This window comes from Chaetodon trifascialis, chromosome 13, assembly GCF_039877785.1.
Source record: "Chaetodon trifascialis isolate fChaTrf1 chromosome 13, fChaTrf1.hap1, whole genome shotgun sequence".
Lineage (NCBI taxonomy): Eukaryota > Metazoa > Chordata > Actinopteri > Chaetodontiformes > Chaetodontidae > Chaetodon > Chaetodon trifascialis.
Window position 1 is genome coordinate 27128875 of NC_092068.1, and position 19096 is coordinate 27147970.

Genomic DNA, 19096 nt, shown 5'->3' on the forward strand with positions numbered 1-19096 from the left:
ACTGAGTTTCTGTGTGTCCACATAAACACCACACGCTTCCTGTTAGCTGAGTTTTTAAGTGTCCGTCCTCTGACGCTGTGCAGTGGGCGGGGCCGAGGGAGTGACTGACGGCTCCTGCATTGTGCCTCTGCTCTGATCCTTCTGGGACTCGGGCTTCTCGCTGCTAACTGCCTCGCCTGCCGCTGCAGACCTCTCTCTCCCTCTCCCCCCTCCCGCTCTCATTATCTTTATCTGTACACACACCTCCACCCCCCGTTCCCTTTGTTTTCTAGTTTTCTGTATGCATTCTGCATCTTTACTCACTCCCCTCCCTGCTAACGGAGGTGGGCAAGCTTCCCAGTGCTGGTGCATCTAGCAGGTGCAGCCTCTTTCTCTCCTCCCTCCCTCCTCCCTCCCTCCTTCCTCCCTCCCTCTCTCTCTCTCTCTCCTCCCTCGCTCCACCAGTGTGCACACTGTCTGTGCCTGCGTTTTTTTCCCTCTTCTCATTCGTTCTCTGTCTCTCAGCGGCAGCAGCTCGGGGAGGCAGCTGTATGTGCGTCTGCATCACAATTGCCACAGGTAAAACAGCTGCATCGTTGGATGTTGCTAACCCCACGGGGGGTTTGGGAGCGTTTGCCGCTGCGGTTGCAAGTTTCCATCCCAGCGCGGGGCGCACATTTTTAATCACCTCCAAGAAAGCATCCTGGAGGGAAGGACGGACAGAGGATCCCAGCAACCCGACTAACAAATAGCAGACTGACTGGAAAGAGCGCAGGCTTTCGCGGACTGAGGAAAAAACACCTTTCAGAAAGAATCAGCGGGATATTTTTAAACCTTGCGGCCGCCTGTTTGTGTCTTCACTCTTATTTCTTGCTTTCTGCTTTTTCTGTTTCAATCATTTCATCCACTCCCTGCTTCTCACCCTCTTCCTCTCTCATTTGATCCCTCTGTGCCGGAATGTTCCCATCAAATGGACGAGAAGAGGCTTCCTGAGTGCTTGCTGCAGTATTAACGGACAGTACACTGAGACAGCAGGGCGCTGAGCGGACAGCTTGGGGAAATCTGATCCATAGCCGACTGGAGAAGGTGCGCGATCACGCGTCGCAGTTGCAGATTTATCCGCCCTGTGATACCACTGCGTGACAACACCCCTCATTCATTTTCCTTTTGCCTCTCCCTCTCTCCCTGCTCTCATCTGAAGTATTTTTGACTGGATATGGAAAATTAATTGGATTCTATTGCTTTATTTTTAGCCGCACTGGAATTTAGAGCACTCACAAAGGAGGCAAAGTGGGTTCGGATCAAAAGAGTGATAAAAAAAATCCTCAAAAAGGGAGAGGCTGATTGAAAAGCAACGGGCAACAAAGATAGCGGATAATCCAAGGAAAGTGTTTGACAGACGCATAAACGACAAATCTCTTTGCTCTCACTCTCTTTCAGTTATGAAAGAGGCCGAATTTGGGAGCTGAGGGACGCTGACTCGGCTAAAGCTGTCGGAACAGGCTGCATTGGGAAACATCTTTCATCTTTTTGGTCCTGCACAGGGTGGGGAAGCAACAAGACCCACCCTGCAAGTTTCAGTCCCCCGATTAGTCGGTACTGTCCCATCGTGGATTGTACTTGGAGGGACCACACATGCATGTTAAGTAGAAATCGCTGTGGATTTTTTGCTGCAGTGGCATCCGAACACTGATGCCACAGATTCCTCACATGCACGGATGTGAAGGTGTTCCTTCCCACCCATCTCTCCCTCCCGTCTCTCTCTCTTTGTCCCTCTTTCTCCCTGTTAGAAGCATCGCGTCTTCTCCTTTTGCTCACCCTGCTGTGAACCTGCTTAAAGTTCACTGTTGCTTCAGTTGGACATCAGGAGTTGGGCCGGACTAAACACGGACTAATCGGGCAATTATCCGTCTACGCCACCTTCCATTTCTCAGTGGGTGTCTCTGAGTGTGAGTGTGAGTGTGTGTGCTTGTGTGTTTGTGTTTGTGTTTGTGTGTCTGCATGCATCCCCTGCACCCCTCCCCTTCTCTCTATCCTTGGATTACATATTTGTGTACGTGTTACTGAGAGTCCGATTCCCGTGGGGTCTCTTTGTATCCATTTCCTCACCTTTCACTTTGTCTCTTCTCAATGTCCGGCATTGTTGGGAACCTTTCAATCAGTTGCTACCGATGCCTGTCACAGGGTTAACCCTCAATGAGCCATAAAGGACGGCAGGGAAGGATGAGTGAGTGCTCTGGGGCTGCTGTTGCTGGGGCTGTGATCCTGGAGGAACCTGAGGGTCCAGGGGCTACAGGGGGCCGTGGCGAGGGCCAGGCCCAGGACCAGGGTCCGCTTCGCTGTGCAGTTTGGCCTCGCCAGCAGACATGGCTGTGTGTGGTCCCCTTACTTATCGGTTTCATCGGCCTTGGATTGAGCCTGATGTTGCTGAAATGGATTGTTGTTGGTACAGTGCGGGATTACGTGCCAACAGACCTGGTGGATGCTAATCGAATTGGCCAGGATCCTATCTTCCTATCTAAGCCAAGTGGGATTCCCAAAAGTCCCGATACGACGACCACCACAACTACTCCTACAGTTGATGGCGGGAACCCCACGCCTAGAACTGGGACTGTCGCGAAAGGTAGAACTCGTTCCAGTGCTACTACCACTACTATAAACCCAAGAGGAGGTGGAGCCTCGGGTAGCCAAGTAACCCCACGGAATCCTGTAAATCGTAACGGACGTGGACCTTCAGGTTTTACTCCGACCACTGCAGCACCGCGGACGACCTTCATAATTGGAGTGGCAACTTCTAGCCCATCACCGTCCAATCCGACCGTGCTCCATGATTCTACGCAGATGTGGACGCCCGAGCATACGACGACTGAGACGGTCTCCAGCACGCTCTCCACGCATACACACAACCATCGCAAAACACGTAAGTGCATCACTGTTCTTGTGCATGCAGAATTTAAAGAGCATTTTTGTTTTCTGGCTTGAAAAATTAATGTAGAGAGACAACATCTTTGGTCTTTGAAGTGAAGTCTGATGTTGGCTTGGTTGAACAGGTAAATTCACTAATGGCTTTCCACAGGTGTGTTGCCTTTTAACTGGCTGAAGTGTGCAGAAGGTTTGTCCACTGGTTGGTTCTTCATCATCAAGATTGATATCTGAACTTTGATTTATTTCTATGTTGAGTTTTACAAGTTCTTCAACACCATTTGGCTGGTAATGGATGTGCTCCCATTTTGTTTTGAATATTGTATATGTGACACTCGTGTCAGCTGAGAATTGCAGAAGAGTGGTCAATAACATTGATTGGTGCAGTAAGGTTATCTGAAGTATTGGAGGACTCAATCATCAATCTTTCTGCTGTTGATGGTTCAACTTTTCTTCACTGCATCACATGCTGGAGGCATACTGAGCAGGAGATGTCCTTTTCCAGCAACATGGAATGACTGTAGGGTGGTGGTCTTTGTCTTTGTGTGGTGTTTAGTGGTACTTTGAGTTTCTACAAAGTGCCAGTTATTTACTTCTTCACAGGTACAAAGGGAAATGTGATTAGTGCAATGTGACTATTGAAGAGGCAGAAGACTAAGATGTAGTTAAACACCAACTTAGACATAAGGAAGACTCTGGAAATGCATGAGTGCGTCAAAACTGACTTTTGGCTCGATGTAGCCAGGGTTAGTCTGGACTGGATGGAGTGAGTTATGTGAGGATTCGCTAGTTGAACAGGGGTCATTTCAACAGCTCATTTACACTCATTGGTGCATGCATGCACTCGTATGTACACTAAGTGGTGTTGTTTACCTGCTTCAGAGTTGAAGTGTTGGGGTGATGTTTCTTTGCTGTGATCCTCCAAACGCTCTTGATGCTTATAATGTGCTGTTAATATGCTAACTGACGCCCAGATAATCAGATTATTTGCTGCATCTGGAATGAGTTGAAAAGAAGTCTGCTGTAATCCATCTGTTAATGGATGCTGCTTCTTCTACTTCCGTTTTCAGCATGTCTGTTCCTGACTCGTCGTGCCATGCACACTGGCTATTGATTGGTGCTGGAGGGATTTTTTTTTGACGCTCACACACACATGCACAGCTTCCTCCATGATAAATCTCTCTGCTCTCAAAATGGTGTCACGTTATGTGCTGGGCTTCCCTCTGTGTGTGATGCTCGCGTCTCTGATCCTGGCCTGGGCCTCTGCAGACAGTTCCAGAGTAACAGGAGTGGGTTATGTTTTTAACACTGCGACCTCACGCTCTTCCTCGTGTCTGCAGTGGGAAAAACACGTCAGCAAGCTTTGATGAAAACAGGTGGTACGGCATTTCATGCCCCCGCTTGCAGGTTAATTTAACGTGACAGTTGCATTCACATTTTGCTATTTAATGTCAAGGTATGCAGCAATTAGACATGACGTATGCATTTGTGATGTCGGTTAGGAATCCATTTACTTTGACCTGAACGGCTCTTTAGTATTGTTACTCTTGTCTCATCACATCCTCCTGGGAATTTATTCAGTTATTTATTTATGTGATGTCCTACTTATTTAGGTTCAGTCTAACAATTTGGACTTTTTTTTTATATCATATTTTTAGTTTTTTTTTTTTAATTTCATCTTACCATCTTACTGTGTTGTAATGTGTGATACATGATAACTGCCATTTACCAGGTTATTGATAATTACACGATGGCAGCCGTATATTAAATAATTGATAATCCACCTGCTGTGGCTTGTGTCTGCTCCAACGCGAAGGTGTGGCTGCCTCTTTTGTGTCCATGATAATGAAAATGTGCCCGGCCTACACCGGAGAGCAGGAATGTCCGTCTCCTAATTAGAAACACAGGGAAAGAAATTGTGTATCATTTCATTACACGATGAAAAATGGGAGCCATTCATCATCATCCTTTCATTTATTAATTAACCATTAAAAAAAAGAATGTCATTTCTCCAGCAAGTGCTCATGAAAACCATTAAGCCTCGCTGATAGATATCCAAGGGAAAATGTCACTCCTTCTTCAGCTTTCCTTAGAAAGTTGTGCCACTGCAGCCGCCTGGTTGGATAATCCTGCGCACCCTTCACCCTCCCACCCGCTCTATCCCGCCACCCACGCGCTGCTTTGATTTGAACAGGCCATCATTTTCACATTAACTATCCATTATGTGTGAATGTGTTACACGGCATTACTGGATTGACCGTGTTGGCTTGTGCTCAGACACTGGGAAAATTCTATTAATTTAAGTATAGCATGCCATCTGTGTGCTCTTGTTGATGCCGTCCCTGTCTTTGTGGGTCAGAGATGGACAAAGATTTTATGTCACATGGGGCTGTGGTGTAGTTTTTTTCAACAATACCTTCAATATTCCTTGAACAATAGGAGGATAGATGATACTGTGGACGTACTCTGCACTGTCACGGTCATTACTCTGCATCACGTTCTTGAGATATCATACTGGCTATATTAAATTGCTGTAACTACAATGACGACCGTGATCTTAACCCTTTGTTGCCATCTCAGCAGGGAGCAAAACATCTGCTACGGCAGCAGATGTCATCCAAATTTCATCCTGAATCCCAGAGTTGATGTCATGTAAGCTGGTCTCTATGAAGCAGACTCTTTAGCTTTAGCTTGCCATTATCAGCAAGCACAGCTGAATTTTAAGCTAGTGATGGGATGCTTCATGAGGACATGTACCCAGGGAGTCGTGGTTGACCTCTCTGCTCACATTTATGTCCACAGGCCTGTGCTTTGACTTTTCAGGAAAGAAGCGACACCGTTTATAATCTCTTGTCCTGTTGACTCAGCCGAGTGCTCAAACCGCCAGTCAGCTGTTATTTTCTGTGTAGAAAATGGCACTTCAGCGGTGTAGCTTTGGTGCTGTTTGGTGACATTCTAGCTTCGACATCTCATACCTATAGGAACGGTCTCTTACTCCCGGCAGATGTCACATTGAAGCATAATTGACATATCTAAATCTGCTGGACCTTATGAAATCTTAAGCCATCCCTGTGATATAAGCCAAATGAAGGTGAGACCTGGGAGAGATGATCCCATTACAAGGAGGTGACCTCTGCACTGCAGGGCAAAATGTCAGGTGGTGCCTCGGTGATAATGTCACTTGGCTCAAGCCAACTGGAAACCGGATCTGTGCCGTTACTCATCACCCCCCTTAAGATTACAACTTAGGAGCAGGCATGCAGTGATCCTTCACATCAACTGAAACAGGGGAAGAGAAATGGTAATGTTTCAGTCTGAGGTTCATAGGCATTCATAGAATTCATGACATGAATTACTTCTTTGTAAAATGCTGCATAGGATGTGTCCCACAGCGGAGAAGACCATCAGATGGATGACATGACATTCTTATGTTGCTGCTATGCTAAGCAGAGAATCTAGAATATAGGTCATAAGCATGCAGAGGGATAATAAAAGGGAATTATTCATGTTAGTAAATAAAAGCAGATGAGTCAATGTAGTGATGAGTAAATCCCTGGAAAGATTTATTTAATAATGAGAAGGCACTGGGGATGCGTCGGTTATTTGTGTGCTGTGTACCAATAATTAACGAGACAAAATAAAGACAGAAATGGTCATTTGAGGCCGACTGTGACGGTTGTGAAGTCCGAGCTTGAGAAGATGTTCGGGTTCAGTCTGAGGTCTTTGTCTCCATGCTGAGCCACTCGGTGGGATTAGGTTTCAGTCAGACAGTGGCCCTGAAACCTAAATCCAGATTAACAGCCCATCACCATGACTGTGGAAGCAACAGAATTACATCAGCCCACCTTTCAGTCACACACTACATGCCGCCTGGCTGCTGGAGGACTGTTTTGATGGATGGTCCGTGGCAGGATGTTTTCCATCACATGATGCCCCGGTGACATGTTAAAGGCAACGTTTTCGCTCGGCTGTGTTTCAGGACCCCTCGAGGGTACGTTCAAGACGCCTGAGGAAATGTTTACGCACATATTAACAACACCAACGTGACTGTCTCATTAAATAAAGTGCTGCTTTAATGCTGTTCTTTGTGACAACAGTACAGTTATTAAAGTTTGCATTATGCTGAGTCATGCACCTTCACCAAACGTCAGAGTCAAAATGCTTGAAACATACCAGAGACAAAATGCGTCAGATGAAGCAGAAACTAACACAAAACCACCACAGTGACTGAATAAACAGTCTCAGTCTCATGAAGAACATGAATAAATACACATTTAAACAACAGCTGAGCAAATGTCTCTCAACACTTTGGGCAAAATGTCTTTTTTGTTGAAGCCAAAATCCCTCATGAGGACATTCGTCTTTATGATCAGTGAATGGCTAAAACTCCACAGAAAGACATGGAGCATCCGGAATACATTTGAACACAGCCTTCTTGTGTTGGACAACATATTTGACCCTCTGTCTCGTCCATCCAACCTGACCAAACTGGAAAAAACCTACATGTTGTTGAATATTGTGTTCGGGCATGTTGCTGCTGTTTTTTATCCAACTGCAGCATAGATGTAGATCTTTATGACTGAACCCACTGATGAGTCTCCACTGGGTGGGTGGTATGACCTGAAATGTGCCCCACAATGTAGGTTATTTAGTAAATGTAATGTGATTCATTCTCAGAGTTTGACAAGCAGGATTAGGTGTTTCCACAGCATTTATTTGGCAGAAAACCCAAAGTGTATTACATAAGCGCAGCAGCCGGTGCACCACGGCCATGTCTATCAAGCACATTTACATACAGCAGCAGACACACATCCTGGCGCAGCAGAGGGTTTCCTGTAGCAACAAAACCAGCTGAGGTGGTGCTGCGGCATGAAGTGTGGAGATAACGTTAGCTCTGGCTATGACACGACACAAAAAGTAAAGAGAAAAAACTGTTTCCACAACCAGCTCACCACTCCGGTGATTCAGCTGGCTTCAGATGAGGCCTAATGTTCACACAGCTCCTCCTGACAGCATCAAGCACAGCAGCATCGCTCTGGGATGAGGTCTACAATAGATGCTACGAGGAACATTAGTGAAGCAACATAACATGGCAAAACTTGCAGGTTTTGAGCTTGAAGTTGGTATCAATCCACGAACGAGCTTCAGTTTTGCTTTGCTCGCGCATATCGTCTGAGAGCGCTCCAGTTATTGTTCAGGGGACGTTTCTTCATCTCCTCAGAGAGGAGAGAGCAGATGTTGTGTTGGTTCTTGGAGCCAACAACAGGCAAATTGCTCGTTCTTGTTAGCTTCCAGATCTTCATGTTACCGGACTCTGCGTCACAGCGAGGAGGAACAGTAGTCACTGGATGTAACTCCAGATCTATGAGTATGTGCATCACGCTCTGCCTGCAGGTTAGTGCAGCCACAGGAAAGCACATGACTTGTAACATGCTGAAACATCTGTTAGGGTAATGCCAGTGACGGTGATGCTGCACACCCCTCGTCTCACCATTGTAGCTCTTCTGCCACGCAGGAAATATCCCCAAATTAACCCGAACTGAACTTTCATCAGCTCTGGCCAACACCGAAGGCATCAGTGTACATGTTTGTGTTGCACTAATCATCTCACGGGGAGAGATTTTAGGTTTTAAACCAGATTTTAGGTTTTAAACAAGATTGTAGAGCTCACAATCTTTACACTTGGATTAGTTCTCTGTGAGCTGCTTAGTAACAAGTTCCCTATGGGGATTTTCTCTGCATGTGTGTGTGTGTGTGTGCGCACGCAGACTGCCCATTGACATGCTTACATACACGTGCACACTCTCATGTCCAGCAGCAGTCTCAGCGTGTCTATATGTATTGAATGAGCGTGATCCGGCTGTGACCTCTCACGTGAATGAGAACTCAGATCAGCGCCGTCCTCTGAGGCTGATTGCTTCTTTGCAGCTCAAAGAGCTTTTTAGGACAAAATTACAGCTTTGAGGGAAACAGTGTAAGAAACGGTGACTGAAATGTGTCTCAGCTGTGGTGCTCATTGTGTGAATCTGCGTTGTGAAAGATGAAGATGTGTTATAATTTCTCTGCGACTGTATCACTCATCAGAGTCTGGGAAGCGTCTGCTGGAGAGGGTCTCTGAAGCTTTTCTCTACATTTGGATTGATGATTGTTCAGTACACATTACAGCAGGATCAAAAATAACTTGGGTTGTTACCAACAAGGTGGAGAACAGAAAGTGGTGGAGGGGGCAGCTGCTCGGGGTCCCAGACCTCCATTTTGGTCAATTGAAGTTCTGTTTGTTTGGAAATTTGCAAATATCGAGTTCTGCGTCGTTATTCAAGCCTGAAGCCGTATTTGATTTATCGTGTGCTTGCATGGTGCACATTTCTGGTGCATATTGATCAGATTATGTAAAATTTGCCCCATAACAGGCTGATCATCCATGATGTTAGAGCTTCATAACAGACTAAATGACTTCTTGCTGCTGATTTTTTTCCATCCAGCTCTGACAGTCTGCAGTAAGCCTGCAGGTTCAGCTGGATGTCTGAAATGAATTCCAAACATGGCTTCTGTAACAGTCCGTGCCCGTGTGAAGGTCTCGTAATCAAAATGTCTGGAACCGACTGTTTCCGTTCCCATGCATCTAAATGAATGCCCATGCTCTGCTCATGTTCCACTTCATTTCATTGCCAAGATAACTTATAACCAACCGCACGAGTTGCTCCTGAAAGATCAAGGCCTTTTTTTACTTCATAATACACTTCAGTGAGTTTGTCTTGGTTGAGACTGACGCGCCTGACCGGTCACATCAAACATCTGTCGTACGGGCCCGATTACAGTTTTAATTTGTCGGAGAGGCTGCGAGAACGAAGGGTAACGTCACTTTGATTCATTCTGATGAAATGTCTTGCAGGGGGAAGAGTGATGAAATATTAATGATGCGAAAGAGAAACATGTTCAATATGTAGAGGAAAGCGTAAATAATTGAAGACGGTCCTTTGACGAATTATCCCACGCTGAGCGGCTCGCCGTAGATGCACACTGCAGTGAATGAAGGTGTTCGGGGTGCTTCATCCGCATGCGAGGAAGGATTGTTCCTGTTGGTGAAGCGAAGGTCAAAGTGTGTTATTTTCTGAGATTTTTAGGAGAGCTGCTTCATGACTGGCGAGGGAGAAGTTCTCCATCAGCCTCTCCTCTCTCCCGTCCTCCCGCCTCCTGAACACATCTATCATCCCAGTCCAGATGATGATGAAGCACAAAGTGGCTAAATGCTGCTGCTAACTTCAGAGGAGCTTTTAATAATGAATTCAGGTTTAAGCTGCCTTGATTAGATGAGGCTTGCTCCAGTTTATTGCAGCCAGTGGCGGGGAAGGTAGAGATGTAAGAGAAGTTAATTCCTTTCCTGGGATTCACCTGCCCGGCGTCAGCTCTCAGAGGAGGCCGCCTCCTGCTCGCTAACTGCTCCAGCGTCCCCATTATCTGAGGAGGCGTTTGCCTCTGACTGCTGATGGGAAATACGGTTTTAAGGTCTTGTTGAGGCAATAAAGACTAATTTGGCTTAACGCTGAGACTGTGTGCGAACAGAACAACAGTTATATTAACAGCACAGGTGACGGATCGATTCCTTAATGTTTACATTAAACAGAGCTAGTATCACGAACTGGGATTGCTTTTAGTTTCTTTTGGTGGAATCGGCCTTTAGCAGACGCAGAAATTCTTCATTTCATCAGGTCCATGTTTAACACTTTCACGTGCTATCATCTTTGATTGGGTCATTATTGTCAAAGAGAAGCAGCTAATCTATAAATGTCGTGTCCTGACTCAGAAAGGTTGAGTACGCTCGTGTATTTACTCGGACAGTTTTGATAAAACAGATTGTAAATTAAGCCTAAAACCTCATGTTTTGTCATCAGAGAGCACATAAGAAACACATATTGATTTTTGTGGATTATTAAATAAGATTGGTTTCCAAAGAGGCAATAACCTCCACCCTCGTCTCCCACAGCCCACCTTTGGCTGCCTTATTAAATCTGTCAGCCGGCCTGCAGCAGCAAACCGTTTACCACAAGCAAGCAAATAAATACCAGGCTGTTATGAGTTCAGCCATAGCCACCAGCGCGCTCTGCAGCTTGCTGCAGCTCTGTAGTTACTTCAGAGGACGAGTGTGGGCTGTGACAAATGGGGGCAGGAGCCTCCAACTATCCAGCTGACCCGTGGATGCACCAGAAAAAAATGGCATTTATCAGAAGCTCAAAATGACCCATTTTCAAGACAAGAAACTTTCTGATGTCATACATCAGGTGGAAGGTGATGTTATAATAGCACCACAAAACCTGTTTGAAGGAAGTCAGGGTGGAGCTCAACATGTCCGACGGCTGCTGGTTTCACAGAGAGAGGCGGCGGATCAAAACACTGCTCTCAAACAGTTTAATGACATCATTTGGGTCATGTGCAGGTTTATGTTGCTCTGCATCTTTATGAGGGATCGCCTGCATGTGCACTACCTTGATCTAATTTATATAAGCCTCAAGTCAAGCAAACATGCCTCAACGTATAAATATTTCCCAGGCAGGCCCAGTTTTAGTTCTCATTGATTTGAAACGCTTCGTGAGAATCATAATTCTTTGTCACAACAACACAAACACAAGCCCATCAGCTGAATTCACCTGTGTGTGTGTGTGTGTGTGTGTGTGTGTGTGTGTGTGTGTGTGTGTGTGTCACTGCATCTCAGTCATCTCCCTTTTTCATTTGTTCATTAGCCTCTGCTCCTCTGACGCCGTCATACACTTTGCAAAGTCTGTCGGCTGACTTGTAAAACATCAACTTAAGGTCACGTAATGCGAGTTTGACCTCTGCTGGTTTAATGCTTCAGGCATAGATGCTCACCTGTGATGCATTGGTCTGGAGACAAGCCTCTCCCCCTGCCTTCTGCTCATTATGCTGTTGGCACCTGGCAGTAAACAATGCGATTAGCGAAGATAAAATGCTTAGACAGTGATTATTTAGCCTCGGCGTGCACAGAGCTAGCAGGGAGCCCAGCGATTCAGGCCTCGACCAGTTGTAGTCCGATATGATTTCTTTCAGTGGCTGAGCTGTATAATTGAATTTTGTCCTCCTCTACGCTGCCGTCCCTCTCGCTCCCTCTCTTTTCTCCTCGCTCTCTCCTCGTGTCCCTCGCCGCCTGTCTCTCAAGGTCAGCTTGTCTGATTCATATTACCGGTGCTCTGCTGATGTTGACTGGACTCAACTGGAGAGTCGTTAAGAGCGGTTGTATACGAGGGAACGCTCAGAGTTACTTATCTGCTCCAGCAACAGGAACATTTGCATTTTTATCAGTTCAAAATGAATGAAAGTGAAATGCACACCCTCTGTTCAGGGACAGCAGAGCTTTCCTTTGAACCTGTTCACTCAATTTTGTGTTTTTCTATATGAGCACACTGCTGGGAAATATAGTATAATCTGCTCATGTGAATTCATCTTTTAAGGTTTAAGATCTTCCTTACAAACATGAGGACTGTCCAAGAAGCTACCTAATAGCATGCTATGCTTATGCATCAGAGCTGATGACCCATGAGGGGACCGCAGCACAACTTTATTTGGACAGAAAAAGAGCAATCTGAGGGACTTCAGCTCGTCGGCAGTGAAACACACATGCACTGGCCTCCTCTGCATCCTATGCAGTAGGTGCATGTGTTGCTTCCTGTGAATCCTTTGTGCATGTGTGTAATTTTAATCTCATGAGGGAAAGGTGGATGACAGAAACATCTATGTGGAGAGGCCTTTACAGAAGAGCGTTCGATGGGATCAGAGAAAAGGCTGAGCATGAAAACACATCAAAGGAAATGAAATCTGATGTTTAGCAGAGGGTTTGAGCTCCTGTCCCACTGACCGGGGGTGCTGTTTGTGTAAATGAAACAAGCACCTCAGGCTAATCTAATATCTCTGTTTTCCTGCTCATTAATTTTGACATCAGTACCGGCCGGAGATCCTCCCTCTTGGTTGGTTATAGATAATGATTCTTTGTATGTGGGTGTGTCAGAGTCTGGTGGCACATTTTTCATGCACATTATACTCAGCCACCTCAGCCAGCCTCTGCCCTGTAAGAGCTATTGATCCTGCTGTGATTGTATCCAGGTCTTTTGCGACTCAGCAGTTTAGCAGGCGGCCCTGCGAGCAGGCGAGCGAGCGGCCTGCATATGGGCGTGGGTTCTGATTATCCCGAGCTCGCTGCATTTTGCTGCGGTTATTTTTAGCTTCAAAGATTGTTGCCAGCTCCTCTCTGGGAGGCTGCGTGGAGCTGGCTTTTCTGGTGGAGGCCTTGGAGCTGACAACGCTGGAGGAAATAGAACAAAGCAGCACAGAGGAGACGGCCGAGACAGCGACTTTAGTGTCAGAGGAAGACGGTTTTATTTTGGAAACATTACAGTTAGGGAGGATTTGGGACGTTAAGCTCAGTGAAAATGATTTCCTGTGTTGTGTTTATTTTGGGGATGCTGCCGTTGCACTATACCTTATTATGCTAAGTAACAGCAATTGGAGGCCTCGATGATGCTTCCAGGAAATCAGAGCTGTTACACCACACATTACTTATCATGTTACCACACGCGGGCTTTCCAGAGGAAATAGGACGCTTTCCAGAAGGTCACTCTCACCTTGATGGAAAGCTCACCTCAGTCTCACACACACGCAGGCACGCATGAAGCTGGGCGTCATGCTGGATGCTGCTCCGCTCAGCTTCGTCCTCGGGGCAGATGGTTGCATCATTTCTCTTTTGGAGGCTGACATGGAGCATGTGCTTGTGTGTCTGCGTCTAGACGGTATCAGCAGACTCATCATTTATCCGTCGACGAGCTCAGCGTTCACTGTTCTGTCAACACGTTTCGCCATATCTGCCTTGTTTTTTCTGCCCTGCCCTCCATTTCTTTCTTTTTTGGGCTGCGGGTGAAAATTATTTTCACTATCAAATTATCTGTCAGAAATGTTCGATTCGTCTTTTGATCTGTAAAAAGATGCAAAAAGCCAATGACGAGTTCCAGAGTCCATCATGAAATCTTCAAAGACCTTAAACAAAGAAAAGCAGCAAATCTTCACATTTCAACAAGAGGAGCAGCCGGTGTTTAGCATCCTCCTCTGAAAATGACTTCAGCTTTCATCAAAATACTTTTCAATTAGCTTTCTGTCAATCAAATGCTTTTTCAGCGCCAGTGTTCCTCTCCTCAACAGATCTGTCTCGATCTGTCTCCTGCTTTTTCTCTATGACCTCAGGACATTCCTGACAGCTGTCTCAGAGAGACTTTCTTTGACAAGCCTGCTGAACTGGTGGGTTGTCTGTCTGCATATGTGTTTTTGAAAGAGACGTAGATCCACCGATGGCAGGTGGACTCCTTTCCCTCTGCAGGCGGCGCGACTCAGGATTTGAGGGACGAAGAGAGATGTAAGACAAAATAAGCAATCCACGAGGACAAGGGGGAGACAGTGGAGACAGATGGAATTGTGAGGTTTGGAGAAAAGAGCAAAAATGCAAGGAAGGAATAAGGAGAGACAAAAATGGAGGGGAGGGGAAGCAAGAGCAGAATAACAGGGAGGCAAGAAATTGGGGGGCAGGAGGAGAATTGGCTGGAGGAAACCTTTCCACTCTGCAAGATGAAGGCAGAAGGAAACGAGCCTCCTCATCCGGCAGCAGCGAGCTCTGCCTCCAGTCTCCCTCCATCTTCCCCTCTCTGCCCACTCAGTTCATTTACATTTACATTACACCCAGCTGGAGTTGATTTGGTGGCGAGTGATGGATGGCGTGGTTCTGATGCTGTTTATAGAAATGGGCTCAGGGGGTTAGCAGTGTCAGCTGTTTGCAAGGTGGCGAGCGCAGTCTCATACAATATGGCTGGCTCGTTAGCAGCTAAATTGCTAGCTGCGGCGGTGGCACATCTATTTATGGGATATGAGGGTTGAATGTCTGCTGCTTGTCAGCTAGTTAGCACATCCAACATAAGTCTGACAGCGGAGCAGAATGGCCTGCAGATGTTTACTGGAGTTCTTCTGAAGCTCTGTGTGATGTGGGCTCGCTTTACACAGCGAACAGCAGTAAGTTAACCAGGATTAGTCAGAGTCGTCTGGAGTTCATACTGTAACCTGTACGATAAGATCATTATAAGAGAAGGCAGAAAATAGAGCCATAAATGTCATCAAAATCATTCAGTTCATAAATTATCATTGCTTTGTCCTGCAGTTTGATGAAAATAGTCCTTGCTCTGTAATGTGCACAGAGTTGGAGGCCAGACAGGCTGATCCAGTCAGGATTAATATCACTGGGGGCATCTGTGACACTAAAATGATCCAACCTAGCCTGTAGAAAGCAGCGCTGTCAGACGAGGCCTTTGTGTGTAACACCAGATGTGGTGCCATTCGTACTCGGAAAAGTCTCCCTCCAATCACTGCTCTGAAAAACGTAACGCGGTGTTACCGACAGTATGCTTCTTTTTTCATTGTGCTTAAGCTGATGAACACAGTTTATCTGTTATTTCTCTTTATTTGTGCTTTCACACTCACAGACTTGGTCGTGGTCAGTCTGATCTGAGCAGGTGTAGTAATCACCTGTGCACTCTTGTTGGGCAGGTAAGCACAGTGTTTGTGTATGCCGACAGATCTGCAAACACAGAGCTGGTGGTCGTGGTCCTTCTACGGTTCTCAGGTTTCCGCACAGATTACTGAGCAGTCAGCTTGTAAAGCAGTCAGACATTGCTGTCCACGTCCTCCCAGGCTGTGTGTGTAGCATGCACTCAGCACATACACACACCACTGGCATCAAAAACACACCTTCCACACAGGAGCTGCTGAAGTAGGAATGCATTTCTGTGTGTGTCCAGTAAATGAAGATGAAGAGCTGTGGAGGATGTGGCGTGACAGCGGCGAGGAGAGAGTGCAAGAACGCGCTAATAAGAGGAAGCAGTAGGACCAGAGCAGCGAGCTAACGTAAAGAGTCCATCAGTCAGTCGACGGCTCGGGTTGGTTTCCAGCTCGGGACTTTCTCAGCAGTTCAGTCAGACACAGGAAGGAATCTGTCGTTCCTCACAGCGACTCCGTCACCAAACAGAAGGCTGACACTTTTGTTCTGTGTGGAAAAACAAACCACCGTCACTGATTTACATTTCACGATGTTCATCCAGCACCGTGACCTCAGCGAGCTCCCGGCCTGCCTCACCGCGTGCGGCCCGCTGCTACCGTCTGTCGCGCAGTGTATAATCATCCAGTTTGAGTGTAATGATGTTTAAATGCATGTCATCACAGGACGACGCTGATCAATGCAGGCTGACCCAGAAAAGCAGCGATTACACCACAGTGCCAGTGCAGGAAGGGACTGGTGCAGCCGCCGGTCAGCTGGAGCATGAGCCACAGATAGCAGCGTTTCTGCATCACTTTATGACTATTCTTGTTTTTGAATTTCTAACCGTGACTGCTGTTATCAGCCAGGCGCAGCGTCTGGCTCAGTCACACTTCGTTCCCGCGGTGATGAACACGTCAGACTCATGAGCTGTCAACGCTCCGTCCGCCACTTGTCAGCTGTGACGGATGTCCAACACCAGCGCTCACTCTCTCTCTTCTGTCCTCTCTGTTTCACAAATCACAAACACACACTAATGCAGCACATGCAAACCGCTCGCACACACACACACACACACACACACACACACACACACACCGCTGGGGCGTCACTCTCCTGGCTTGGCGCCCTGAGAGGGACAGACAAAGATGGACAGGCAGGAGCTGTCAGTGAGGACGCAGGGACACAGACTCAGTCGCTCACTTCAGATAATGAACCACATGTGAAGCGTCAACTCAGCACCAATTAGATCGGATGATAATTATCTCAGCACAAGTCAATCATCCTAATCAGGGTGTGAACTCCTGGTCAGACCGGAGAGGAAGCTGAGTGAAGTACGAGGCAGAGCCTGTTTGTTTGAAGCCGGCGTGGAGCCAAAACTCACGTCTCTCTGTGGAAACAAATCCGTCTTTGATCGGGACTTTGATGGAACGGTTGATGTTTTCCTGGAAAAACTTTATGAACTCTGATTTACTGTAATAAAATATCCAGTGAAAAATCTGATTTTACCAACTTTTCTTGGAAAGACAAATGAAAGACTGAGAAATCTGCAACTGCCTCCTGCAGACGAAGCTGCAGCGAAGTGCCTCAAACCTGCGTTCTTTCTGATGGCCAGCAGGCGGCGACTCCACTGGTTGCAAACCGTTTGATTGTAAGCTCATGAGAAAACGACTCTTCTTCTCTCTTTAGTTATTAATGCAGTAAACAGGTCTCCATCTCTACTTTCATGCCTTCTTCACATGACTTGCTGCCACAGTGTGTTCTTCTCAGTGCGATCCAATCCCAATGGAGGCGTAGCAATGTGCGTCCCCACAGCTGCACCCACTCGTCCAAATATGGTCACTTCTGGTCAAAAACCACCTGGTGAGCTCACGCTGGGGCACAGTGGGACCATGTATTAAGGCTTTGCTCTCCAGCTGTCTCTGTCCACATGAAAAGCTTTAAAATAATCCCTAAAAATGCAAACTTATTTTTCTAGAGGAGAAAAAACTCTTGATAAGTTTCGGTTTTCAGGCTCTCGTTTAGCTTTAATGTTTCGTGTGTGATCTGGACTCATCTCTGGCCAAAGCTAACATTTGTGATGGTGGAGAGTTTAGCTTCTCTGCGGAACAATGAGCACGTCGTTGTCTGATTTCCCAAATGGCCTTAAATGCAGAGAGAAATGTAATAATGTGAAAATTGGAATTCATTTTTCTCTGCTCGTCTTCTACCTTTTATCCCGCCATCCATAAAGGATGCAAGAATGTGCAAGGCCTTGAATAAATAATCATTTCTAAAAATGTTTATGCTAATTTTCCAACAATAAAGATTCTTCTCAGTGCTTCAGATTACATCCATCCCTTTTTATCCACTCCTCAATGATCGTCCTCTGTCTCCCTCTCCGCCCTGTCTCTCGCTCAGCCTCTGAAACGTGTGAGAGACGACCTGCATGTCTTCCATCCGTCTAATTCCTCTTATCGCTCCCTTTGACATTTGGCAGCTCGCGTCACTGCAGTACTACAACATGTGTACGCTCTCCTGTGTTATATATTATCTATGTGGAAGTACTCAGAGTAAACGTCCTCGTACGGCTTTGAAATTCTACATCGACACCGCAGCATGAATAAGAAATCCCTCACGTCTCTGCAGTGAGACACAACGGCCTGAAAGTCGACGTCGACGCACTTTGAGAGGAGCTGCGAGCGGCGAACGCTTTGTGTGGTTAGCAGTCGAGGACATACAGGATAACTTCACATCCTTTTCTGAAGATCTTTAGTCCTCTCTTAGAGGGATTGCACTGTTTTCAGCAGAGAATGACTTCACGACTTTGACCTTCCAGGAAATGTCTCTCTCCCTGTTGTGGACACATTTATATAGCTGCACCAGATGTGTGTTTTTCCCGTGTCTGTATATCATCTTAACAAGAAAAAAAGGTCTTTTCAGGATTTTCTCTGCGAGCTGTAACCGAACAAAGCTATTCTTAACTTCAAAACTCCATCTTAAAGACAGTTCATGTAAAATTCACTGCAGTTTCTGTATCAGCGAGACGTGCAGTGTCATGACAAACAGGACCTGAGTCACTGGAGATCACTCACTTTGTAGTGTTGGAGCATCTCTGCCACCTTTCCTGCAGCTGCTCACTGACGCCATGAGCTTTTGGATCGTGCATGTATGTGAGGGCGTGGCTTTGTTTGTGTGTCAGCCAGCGGTATCATATCTCGTCCAACATCAGCGGTATGTAAAGCGAACGAAACGTCATCCGGTCTGAGGTCGGGTTTCCAGTGTCATGGTCTTAAAACGCGACCAGCTCACTCATGCAGACGTCACACTGCACAGAGACCATTAACCTGCTGAACAGAGCTTCAGTGGGATTAATGTGACTTCACTGCTGACCCTGTCCCCCCCCCCCCATTGCTCTTAGTAATGACAACAAAACTCCCCATTAAGCCCCTCTCAGCTGTGTAATCATGGGAAATACAACATGTTACAGATGTTTGTTCCCTGCCACGAAAGGCTTTCCACAACCTCGTCAGAGACGCTCTGAGCTTCGTTTGCTTCACCTTCACGTCTTTTCTCCATCGTTAAGAGTTCAGCTGCCCGACGTTCACACAGGACGGTGTGAAGACGACACTTAAGATG

General features: G+C 46.5%; 1 protein-coding gene across 1 annotated transcript in view; it reads left to right on the top strand.

Moving 5' to 3' along the window:
- The first annotated feature begins 490 nt into the window (after positions 1 to 490).
- Positions 491 to 19096, top strand: part of LOC139341058 (pro-neuregulin-3, membrane-bound isoform) — a 289701-nt gene continuing 271095 nt past the window's right edge. The window contains exon 1 of the mRNA XM_070977329.1: positions 491 to 2899. Coding sequence (XP_070833430.1) covers positions 2176 to 2899 — 724 coding nt within the window. The 5' untranslated portion in view covers positions 491 to 2175. The remainder of the gene's footprint in view (positions 2900 to 19096) is intronic.